The sequence below is a fragment of the Aulonocara stuartgranti genome (assembly GCF_965226115.1).
Source record: "Aulonocara stuartgranti genome assembly, chromosome: 2".
In the NCBI taxonomy this organism is placed as follows: Eukaryota; Metazoa; Chordata; class Actinopteri; order Cichliformes; family Cichlidae; genus Aulonocara; species Aulonocara stuartgranti.
In genome coordinates, this window is record NC_138940.1 from 38881887 (window position 1) to 38894098 (window position 12212).

Below are 12212 nucleotides of genomic sequence, written 5' to 3' on the forward strand. Positions count from 1 at the left end.
AACCTTTGAATCGCTAAAGCAATAAAAACTGTCTTATAGTGACAGAAATAAGATGTTAATATATTGTACCACACATGTATGAAGTAAAGGACGTGTTTGAATTACTGCACTGTACTTTCCGTTAAACGCAGGAAAAAAATGCACTGATAGAGAACTGCAATCAATCTGCAAGTCACTCTGATGCTGCAACAGTTACCATTATTCACCAGCATTCAATATGTACGCACAACAAAAATACACATGGTTCATCTATACAGAGACTTTAACAAGTCCTGAGGCTTTACCTTCAGCATAATCTTTTGCAGAGAAAAAGAAACTGACAAAAATGTCTGTATGGATTGGCCACTCTGGCACACGGGTGTTGTGTCAAAACTAATGTCTCTGATCAATAGAACAGTGCATTTTTCTTTACAAGTACCCAAACTAATGAAATAAATTATCAGTCATCTCCACAATAAGCAGTTCTGGGAAGATGTAAAAATAAACTCATGCAAAAAAGCAACAAATGAAAGAGTTTTGAAGTGACAGATTGGTGAAAACACTGTCAAAAATAACAGGATCAAACAGTTGTAAACAGACTGTAGTATAAGTCACCGTGTTATTATGTGATTATTGTCTAGAGATGAGCTCAGCAGAAGATCTAATCCAGGGTGACTTACTCTAGCTCTCATCAGTGTCACTCGCCTGTCATGAATCTGCTCTAACTTGGACGATCGGGAACCTGAAATAGGACTTAAAGGACAATATACATGCAAAAGAACGAGGCTGTGCTGCCTGTCTGCTGTGCATACAGCAAATCAAAGTGGGTCCTCTTTCCCTCTGCAGTTGGAATGCAAATCACACTGGAGACAGCATTTGTACAGCACCAGCACCACTGCAGTTGCTTGAGAGAACTGCAGATACACTACAGCTGTCTGATGTCTATTTCTCACCAACAGTATTTCCACAGTTCTTTTTGTTCCAGCTGAGAGATTCAGTGCATATTTTCATCTGATCTAAAACTCTTTGATGGGAATGATTTAGGAGGCTCTCCTCCTATTTTTATCCATATTCCTGTATAAATTAAAATCATTTCACTGTGGTGGGGATTAGAGGGAAATGAGATTATACTTCTACATGTTCGGCTGCACATCTTCCACACAAAGTCTGCAGACTGTGTTCTTGGGGGGGGGGGGGGGGGGGGGGGTGTCACCTTCAGTGGCACTGTAAGTCCTCTTCTCAGCAGGAAAAGAGGAAAAACAAAACACACAATGTTTTGCATGAGGTCAAGATGAACTGCATCCAAAATACCTGAACATCTTCACCTCCTCCTCCTCTTACTAGAGAGACACATCTCTCCCAAAGATTTCCTTTCTCTCCCCCCACTCCTAATTCAACATCAGCTCGCCACCATAGGGATTTGGCTCTGTAGCTCCCATGGTTGCTAAGCAACAGTGACAAGAAGCCTGCCTCTTCGATTATGTGCGAGTTGCTCTGGTTTTCTGTCTTATAGCACATCCAGTCCAAACAATGAATCATTCAAGCAGCCGTCCAAATTTGTACCACCGTCGAAATCTGTGTCAGTTTCAAACGGAAAGAGTGTTTTTATCCGTTTATTTATATCTTTATCAGAGTGACCTAAAAAGACTTCTTTACTCTTTTGATCAAATATAGAAGTGTAAATATACCTACAATGAGAGTGTCTGTGATCAAAATTAAAGTAAAGAATCAGTGGGACTTCAGAAAATCATAGAATTAATATTTTAAATCAGCTATAAGTTACCCACTAATTTAAATGTATTATTGCAACTAGCACGATTGCATATGGGCGCCATGGTAAACCAGCCTACAGTGAAGTAAAGGTAGATCCACTGTAGCCTAAGTGCTCTATGGAAACTGTCACCAACATGCTCTAATACAGTGGGGGAACGATTATCTGATCAGCGGCTGAATTGGTCAGTTTGCTCAACTACAAAGAAATGAGCAGTTTCTCGTTTTTATTGTAGTTTCATTTTGAGAGACAGAATATCAACTAAAAATCATGAAAAAGCATGTTACAAACAAAAGGTCATAAATTGAGTTGCTGTCATTGAGTGAAATAAGCATTTGATTCCCAAACAAAAAATGAAGTAGTACTTGTTGGAGAAACCCTTGTTGGCAAATGGTGTAGTTGGTCACCAGATTTGCACACATATCAGGAGAGATTCTGGCCCATTAGTCTTTAAAGAAACTCTCTAAGTCCTTCACATTTCTTGGCTGTCACTTTCTTCAGCCACCAGTCTGGAGACTGAAAAGGCCACTCCATGATCTTAATGGGCTTCTTCTTTAGCCCCTCCTTTGTTGTCTTGAGTATGTGTTTTGTGTCATCATCATGCTGGAAAACCATCTTCAGTGTTCTGGCTGAAGGAAGGAGGTTCTTGTCTGAGATTTTACACTATATGGACCCATCTATTGGCACGTCAATGCGGTGAAGTCGTCCCCAAAGCCTAACTTTTCCACCTCCATGCATGGATCACGTTCTTTGGATCATACTCAGCACTTCTTTACCTTCTAACACACCAGGCTGAGTTAATGTCAAAGAGCTCGATTTTGGTTTCATCTGGCCACATCACTTTCTCCCAAGCCTTCTCTGAATCATTAACATGTTCACTGGCAAAGTCCTGTACTTGCATTCTTGTGGAAGGTCTATAAACTTGTCCTTGACGTCCTCTGACAGCTCTATGGTCTTGCCTATGGTGGTTAAAAGGTTTATCTGTAATAGATTGGTTGATTGACTATCATCTGTGCACCACATGGGCACACAACTAGAATTCTGGCTGGTTTGTAGGGGTTTAAATCCTTATTTCACTCAGTGACATATAAATCAATTTATTACTGCGATGTGTTTTTTCTGGATCCTTGGTTGATATTTTGTCTCTTAACAAAATTAGAGCTTGTTCATTTTTTTTTTTTTAAATTGAGCAAACTTAAAAATTTAACAGGGACTTAATCTCAGGTTTTAGCTTTTAAGTTTTCATAATTTTTCTTTTTGCTGAAGGTCATACACTCTGATCAGTGGAAATTTTCAGTTTACTTTAAAAGCCTTTTTCTGGCTGAGGTAGTTGCATGGCTTAAAGACTTGCAGTGTTGCTCTACCAGCAGACCACTTTGATCCAGATTGAAATACCTCTACAAATATTGGAAAATATGCGATGAGATATAGTAAAAGTCATCGATGCCCCTTAGAATAACAGTTTGGTGAACCTATTTTGATAGACATCAGCTTCCAGCATGCTTTTTGGTGACTCTGAAGTGAAGACTTTGCAAGATAAACATGGCCACGTAAAGATGATGCACAGCCAGCTATCTGGAGTTTGGCTAACTGACAAAATTCTGCTACAACACTACAAACTGTTCAGAGAAATGTTGAGCAAATGCATTAAAAAAACATGCAGAAACAGGGCTGTCTCTGGCTGCTGCTGAATATAACATGACAACTATACAAGTCCTCGCTTTAACTTAAATCAGAAGCACCTGATAAGCCCCAGTAACCTGTCTCTAAAAGCCTCGCTGTCACTTTCCCTGCATCAAACTAAAATGAATTTGTAGTGTCCTCCAGAGATAGCTCACAAAAATCATCCTGAATAACCAGCTTATAAATGATGATGTGTGTAAGCCCCTATCTGGGGGCTCTTTGCTTCTGCAGGAAAATACTTTGAGCCACTTTGCTGCTGCCTAGAGAGAAAATACTAAGGCCGCTTAAACCCTACAACAACTTCACTGGATCCTATCCCAGAAGGTATTAAAAAGGTATCGGTGCTTACAGTGGAGGATAAAAAAGAGGATATTTTCCTCACTGGTATCTTCACTATATTTGTGTAAGTAACCCAAATTAGGAGGAAATTTAAATCTTTATAAGAGTTACATCCTTACACAAAGAAAACTCGTTGAACGAACTGTCTTTCAGGTACACTTTAATTAAAATTTTGTGCTCTGAAGCAATAAAAAGAAAGTTGGGATCCACTGATTTCTCTCTTTTTTGTTTGTTAAAAGTTAAAGTTAAACGTCTGCCTTCCCAGGTTACATCAGTCCAACACCTACACAGCTGGTCTGGATCAGTTTTTTCATCACTTTCTATCACGAATTACCGGTCCCTGTGTGAAGACTAATCAAACCAGGAGGATGGATGCAGCTGCAACCTGCAGCTCTATCTTTCATTCCTTGCCTACAGCTCTTGAGGGCGTGATTGGGCAGAGTGACATTTAGCTGTAATTAAATTGCACTCTGCCCCCTTGTGGATGTTGATCTCTAGTCGGGGAAGGGGGAAACGGTTCATTGGCCAACCACTCACAAGTGGTGAGTCACTGCATAGTCATTTGACCTGCTCACTATAACTGATGATATCTGGCGTACATCCTGTCAAACGATACGTTTAACGAACTGTAGGAGTAACTTACAGACAATCTCCAACGTAGTTTTTCTCTCTGGCATGAGAGCTCAGTACTGCAGACCAGCCATAGACTGAGGTAAACATGAAAGGAAATCATGCTGAATATTCATGTTTATTCAGGACGCATGGAAGCCATTTTTCACCCCGCGCCGTTTGACTTTTCCCACTTAGTAGCAGGCGAGCCGACAATCAGCAGTGAAATTAGAGAGCGTTACAGTATTAATCCTTTCAAATGACTTTTTTAATGGCAGTAGAGGTGGCTGCTGAGGTTATATTAGTGCTGCTGATGAGCCAGGCTGAGAGATAAGCTCTTCAAGTTGAATAGCCTATCACTATCACAGTGCTCTCCTGTCTAAATGTGGCAAAGTGTGATAAAATGGCTGCTTGACACAACATGGCGTGGGCATATTTAACTGAATTTCAGATAGGCATGCCCCCTCCCTGCCTTTAAGGAGGCAAAAAACATGGTAATGTGTTTAATTAATCTTGAATCATCTAATATTGTAGTGCCTCTTTTGTTGGCAGGAACCCACAGAGGACTCTTTTGTTTCAGGTGAAAAGCTGGTGTGTAGACATAGTGGTGCTTAAAGGCGCAAACAAACCAATTCAAATGAAAACTATATGTAAATGGGCCTTTTATTACAATTAAAAGAATAGTGTTTAAGTAAATTCAATTCAATATTATTTACACAGCACCAAATCACAACAGCAGTCGCCTCAAGGCGCTTTGTATTGTAAGGTCGACCCTACAATCACACATACAGAGAAAAACCCAGCAAGCGCTTTGTTGACAATAGGAAGGAAAAAACTCCCCGTTAACAGGAAGAAACCTCCGACAGAACCAGGCTCAGGGAGGTGCGGCCATTTCGGGTGAGAGAAGGAAGACAGGATAAAAGACATGCTGTGGAAGAGAGACAGAGGACAATAAATTTGACCTATTTAATGATCGTAATCATAAAACTCAGATTTTGTTGAAAATTATGAATTTAGACAAAAACTCTCATCTGAACCATGACCTACTTTTCCCAAAGCATTCAACGTTTGGATTATGTCCCCAAAATGAAGTTCAAATCCAGTTTTTATTGCTGAACCTGGAACTGTAAAATATTCTGTAAAGTTTGTCCTCTGCTTAATCAGTGCTGTGTATGTTTTGGGCTGTAGTTAAATGCACTGTGAATATTTTCCTAATAATTGTTTAACACTGTTTACGTGGGACAATAAGATCCTAAAATGAAAAAAAAAAAGTTACCTCAGTTAAAAAGATGTCTGTGACTAAATAAAAACAGATTTAATAATACATGTTTGGACCACTATGATACACAGAGAGCAGTCTGGTAAGTAATCCTACATGTGGACAAAGCCTTTGTCTCCAAGAAAACATCGCAGGGTTCCTTTAACTGACATCTTCACGAGTCTGGAGTCAAATGACGCTAAATCCAAGCTGTTGCAAGGGCTGCTTTTACCACCTGTACTCATTAGCAGTGAGAAAAACTAAAACTGACTAAAACGGTTCACACAGATGCCTCGAGTGAAATATCAAACCGGCCTAACTTGGAAAGAAAACGTGATCGAAAGCCACCATGAGAAATGCAGGTTTTCAAGACACTTACGGGTGAAAGTCCAGGAAAGGTAATGATCAGAAAATCTTTATCTGTTAGCAGCAATAATTTACAATACACCTACACAGGCCACACTGTAATAGCTGCAGTGATGTGCTTTTAATAAAAGACAGTTTAAGGGAGAGTCAATAAAAGCTGGAACCAGAGCCAGACCCATAAAGCAGCCCCAGCCTCGGGATGCCACTAAATATTAGTTTGACACATTGGACTTTCACAGATGGATTTTCTCCAGTGATTGAAATGAGGTGGCATAGAGTGTATTTGTGTGTGTGGTTGTAGCTCTCACCTGAGGGGCCAAACTGGAGCACTCAAACAGAGTGGTGCTGTCACCGCTGCAAGCTGATGCGTCACATCTCCAGGGACCCGCTTCATCACCTGTGACACAGAAAAACTGGCCGAGACATCTCAGAGGACATGTTGCTGTATTGAGTCACCGTGACACTTTATCGGTCTTCCTCTTCTCTCTGCAGGCGCTCAGTGCACGAGGAATATCCACCTCGGTGTCACTTCACCTCACTTTAAGATGGCAGAAAAGCTCCAGTATGTTACTGAAACTGGAGTGACGCATTTTTCAGAATAAGAGTAGAACCTGGCCTGTAAAATTGTGAATACTTGCAGAACTACTGTGTGCATTTGAATCCTTCACCACTTCACTGGTTTATCTTCACATATACATTTACAGTTGTTACTTTTAGAATACTGTTTGATTTAGTCTACTATATGCAACTTTGGCAACTTGTTCTGAGTCTATTCGGCATTTCCACTGTAAAACATTAAGTTTAAACTATACACAAACATATAAAGTAAAAGTAAAAAGGTATGCTTGAATAAAGTGCATTGTGGATTTACTGTTAACACAGTTCAGTGTTAAAGGAGTTCAGAGAAACCAGAACGACTGCGAGGCTTCGGATCCGCTAATAATGTCAACATGCTTGCAGCATCTGCTGATTAGGAATGTTTGCTAAAGTTTTTAAGGAATGTACTGTTGTGTTAGTTTAATGACTTAGTGTTTGTTTAAGCACGCGAAAGGTTACTCTGAAAGAATTTTTATCTTCTTTTCTCTTTTTCCCATTAAAAAAACATTTTATTTTTTTAAACAAATTTACATAATATTGGCATAAGAATAACTGCTGGGACATCACAAAAGTCAGAGAGATTAATCCTCTGGGAACCCCGAATCAATTTATCCAGCAGTTAAGATGTCACTCTCTGGACAAAAGGTGTGAAAGACTCAATCAAATGTGTGTTTGGGCTTTTTTGCTGGGTACTTGTAGTTGTTTTACATGTTTTGCATGTGTATAAAACCAGAACACAACCCTCATTACAAGCTGTTACGACCCGGCTCAAAAGCCGCAACATAAAAAAAAGGAGATGAATAACAGAGTGTGGGTGAGAAGCGGTTTCATCCTAAAATGGAAAACCAGGTTGGCTAAAATGGCTGGTGCCACCAAGGCAAAGACTAGTGCACTGCCGGAAAGCTTGCCTCAGGTATGCTTTTATCCACACCTGACTAGGTGTGGCCAATTAGCACCAGCTGAAAACACTGAGACGATTAGAAGCTGCAGAGGGACGTAACACAAGCTTGTGGGAAGAAAGTAACGAGATAACTGTAATAAATGTTGAAATATTGGCTTATCTGATGCAGACAGTGTCAGCTGTCATTTCATCTCAAGAGGGGGAAATGTTTGTTTGATTAAAGCATATGAGGTTTTCTGTCAATGTGCTGTTGAAAACTGTGTAAATTGCAATGAATAATTCAGAGACTACGATCATTTTACCTGAGACTAGCCTGGTAGGTTGCCATGGTAGAAATGCATGTATTATTTACAGGTTGTGTGACTGTTAGGCAGCTTACAGGCGCTCAGTTGTTTTTAGATCTGTTCAAGCTGCGAGGATTAAACGTGGTAGTAATCCACGGGAAACAAAACAGTGTGTCTGAGGCCTACATTCACCTCCGCATGAGTACGAAAGAGCTGGACTACAGTGTTGTGGACCATGTGATGTGGCAGAGGGTTTACGATGGAGGGGACAATGGTGACGGCGGGACAGGAGAAGCCACAGAAGCGGGTGAGGTTCCGCGTGGCTTCGGGGAACAGTGGCCGGGTGCTAAAGGAGATGTTCAAAGATGAGGGGCCTTCAGACTCCCTGGATTCAGACTGCACCAGCAGCTCTGATGCTGAACGAGCCAGCACCCCCTCTACAAGTGGAGATGCACATGGACACGTGTTTGGATACCTGGGCTCCGAGCTGGACAGTGAGAATGAGCCCGACGACTTGCTCGTGTATGCAGGGGCCACCAAGGACTGGATGTTCACCACCAAAAGGGTCAACATACTCAGCAAAAATGGGACTGTGAGAGGTGTCAAGCACAAAGTCAGCGCAGGTCAGACGCTGTTTGAAAATCTTCCTAATTCCAACAGTGTAAGTACATGTGAACGAGCCTGGGTTAATCGAATTGATTTAACTTGTTGCATTTTTACTCGGACGGTTTTTACACGAGTTCCCGTCGGTGTCAAGTCTAGTTACAGGAAGGGGCAACATGTGTGACCAGGATGAAAGCTTAGAATAGAGGACAAGGTCACAGAACAATGAAAGATTGATGATGCATTTCATTATCTGTTTCAAGAGAAACTAATCAGATTAATGAATTCTCAGAACTTTGCTTTCTAGTATTACTGGACTGTTTGTTATTCTGAGGTAACACCTGGCCCGTATATTGATGCAAAAGTGAAAGAAAGAAGGTCATCTCTACCAAACTATTCTCTGTAAAGTAGTATGAGGTGAAGACACAGCGTGACCAGACTAGATTATGTTGCTTATCCCTCTTAAGTGAGATTATCTTTCTCGTAGAGTGTGGTTTAAACGTGAATCAAGGCAGAACAGCCTGATCTGAGCCCAAAGGAAAGGGTTCAACAAGTACACGTACAAGTACAAGACTTTGTAACTATATAATTTATAATTTCAAGTTCAACAGAGGAGAATTAAAATAAACTTTGACCAAAAAAGTTAATGCTGATAAAATAAAATTGCTATATTGGACAAGTTTCAAGTCTCCGAAGTGTAAATTTATTTCAAGGCTGTAAAAAGACTGTAATATATAGCTTTCTGAAACATGTACCACTATTAAGTAAAAAAACCTCATTTTGGGATTAAAACTCCTTGAAAATGCCTCATTTGTTTCCTCTTCATATTATTCTTCCTTATTTAATAGCAACAAATAAAATGGTAAGTGTAGCTGCTGTTAATTTCGTGAAAGATTCTTGGAAAATGGCGCCAAGTATGCTAAATACTCATGTATATATATCTACACAACACAGGAAATACCACTACATGAGATACAGTACAGATACAGAGTGTTCAGAGTGGGATGGATGACTTAATCCACACATGGTTTGAATAAAAACTATGAATCCTTTAACTTTATTTGTGCTTCCTCGTAGATGGATTTATCCCTGGAGTTTGGGCGGATAGTCATCTACACTACGAGTTTCCGTGTGGTTAGGACGACGTTCGAGCGCTGCGAGCTGGTTAGAAAGATCTTTCAGAACCACAGAGTGAAGTTCATGGAAAAGAACATCGCGCTGGACAGTGAGTACGGGAAGGAACTGGAGGCGCGTTGCAAACGTGTGGGAGAACCTCCTTCGTTACCAGTCGTGTTCATTGATGGACACTACCTTGGGGTCAGTTCTCTCCGCTCCTGCATAATATTACCTGAGATCAATGTATGATACATCTGCAATGACTTAATTAAAGACGGAGGATTACTCTTTTTAATCGGCAGGGTGCTGAGAAGATACTTGGCATGAATGAATCAGGAGAGCTGCAAGATCTTCTGACAAAAATTGAGGTTAGTTCCTCTCAGTGTGCCTCAGAAATCACAATGTGCATAACAGATTTGACTGTGAAGTGAACTGCTTCATTTGGCCCACACAGATGTTACATTATTTAAATGCTGCATTTTAGATTTGCCTGAATACGTATAATATTAAATCTTAAGGTAATCACATTTATAATGAATGACTGGATTTCTTTGGTTGAAAGCCACTGAGGTGAACACATACAGATGCAAACAGCAGCACAAAGTTCCCTAACTAGCAATGCCATAAATAAAACACAAGTAAACTGCATTGTAAAACATGCGTGCACATCAATAGGCAACCATTAATAATGGAGGTCCTGTTATTGATTCTTTCAAACACATCAACACTGAGCAGATGGATTTGTAGCACAAACTGAACATGTACCAACCATTACTGCTTCACACTGAGCTGCAGCACATTCACTGGGCTTTTTTCAGAGTACAAACCACAAACAAGTGAATACAAAGCAGTATCGTGACATTTAAGCCATGGATACAGTCACTGCATGGTATTAAACAAAAGTATGCAGCTCCGAAAGGTCATGCATGCAAAAATCTGTCCAGAACTGACCACTGACATGGCTTGATTCATATCTGCAGCTCTGCAGCTGAGCAATTTGGAAAGGAAGCTGTGTTTAAAATAATATTATTATGCTTATTTTCCTTCTATCACACATTGAGAAAAGAAGGTTGTTAGCTCTCACGCAAGCCCATTAAATATAAAACTAAAAGCAGGAATAAATTGGCAAAAACTCTCCTGCATAGGAGAAAATACCCAGCAAACATGCCTGTGTGGGCACAGAGTTGGCATCTGTGGGTGAACTATGGGGCAGGCTAAACCCACACTTTCTGGGGCTCCTGCATAAATTTTCTATATGTAAATCCACTATGGGTTGCCCACAGAAAACCCATGTGGGCCCCATGTAGTCCAGTCCTTGTGGGGCCCGTAGTAGTTCTGCTCTTTTGGACAGCCAAAAGGAAATTCTTCTGGGCTGTGTGGGTCTGCCCACAGTGCTCTCACGCGGGCCCAAGGGGGCATGTTGCTGGGTAAAAAAAGCAAACTGTATTCATATGTTGCTTTTCAAGAAGAAACATCCAATGGAAGAGAGTTTGACAGCTTAGGAGTCACAACCTAAAAAGCACAGTCTCGTTTTGCTCTTAACCTGGATCGAGGTACTCCTGACAAGCACTTATTAGTGACTTCAGAGACCTTTTGGTTTCATGTTGATCTATCAGTCATTGCTAAAAGCTCAGGTTTTGTACAAGTTAGACAAAAAGGACATGCACCAGACCTAACATTAGGTAGGAGTCAAAACTTCTTCTGCAGATGCTCAATCACATTGGTATCTGAAGCATGCGAACACTTAAAGCTGTTTCTTATTGAGCTGGCTACTTGGGTTTTAGTGCAAGTGTGCAGGCCCAAAATCTCCTAGCAGAATGTTGCATCGTATTAAAATGAATATTGTTATTTATGTCAGATGTCAGTGTGTTTAATGTTATGCCTGCCTGGTGTAATTTTATTAATGGGTAAGTTCTTTAGTGGTAGTCAGTCCTGTTTGTATTTATTATTTAAATGAACCTGTCTGTCCGTTTTAGAGGGTACAGCATCCCCAGACGTGCCAGACCTGCGGGGGCTACGCCTTCATCCCGTGCCCGATGTGCCATGGCAGCAAGATGTCTGTGTTTCGTAACTGCTTCACGGATTCCTTCAAAGCCCTGAAGTGTACTTCGTGCAATGAGAACGGCCTACATCCGTGTGCGAGCTGCAGCCAGTGAGGGTGTTAAGTGCCTGAAACGACATCACTCCTTCTTTCCTTGGGACCCTACAAAGGGACTGTAATAATACGCAGGCAGTGAAAGTCCATACAGCAGGACTCTTTCTCCAGGGCCATTGTTAGCAAAGATTTGAATTTGTAATAAAATCTGTGAATTCATGGATTTTGGTTTTGCTCGTGTGTGCATGTGGAAGCATCATTTGAAGGTCACAAGTTTAGGTTATTGCAAAATCCTCATTCAAAGATCTTTGTTCGAATCTCTAAACAGGCAGTCAAATAGGTCCACTGAGGAGTCATGAACTTGCTTCCTCTCTTGCAAGCCTAAGCTTGTTAGTTAATTAGTGAGGAGGCCCCTTCATTAACAATGCTCTCATTACATAATCCCATATCAGACAGAGTCCGGGATAACAGACACTCAGCACCAGGAGTGAAAGTCAAGCGCTCAGTTTGCAGCCAGCAGAAGGCAGCAAACTGGAACGTTGTTTACAGGCAAGTACTGTTCAAACCTAGCATTAAAAATTCATACACAGTACTGTGCAAATGCTTCAGGC

General features: G+C 40.8%; 1 protein-coding gene across 1 annotated transcript; it reads left to right on the forward strand.

Annotated features, from left to right (window-relative positions):
* The first annotated feature begins 7909 nt into the window (after positions 1-7909).
* On the forward strand, positions 7910-11824 carry grxcr1a (glutaredoxin and cysteine rich domain containing 1 a). The gene is made up of 4 exons (XM_082557296.1): positions 7910-8448; positions 9468-9707; positions 9809-9874; positions 11483-11824. The coding sequence occupies exons 1-4, from the start codon at positions 8047-8049 to the stop codon at positions 11660-11662; spliced, it is 888 nt and encodes a 295-aa protein (XP_082413422.1). The 5' UTR covers positions 7910-8046; the 3' UTR covers positions 11663-11824.
* The last annotated feature ends 388 nt before the right edge of the window (positions 11825-12212 follow it).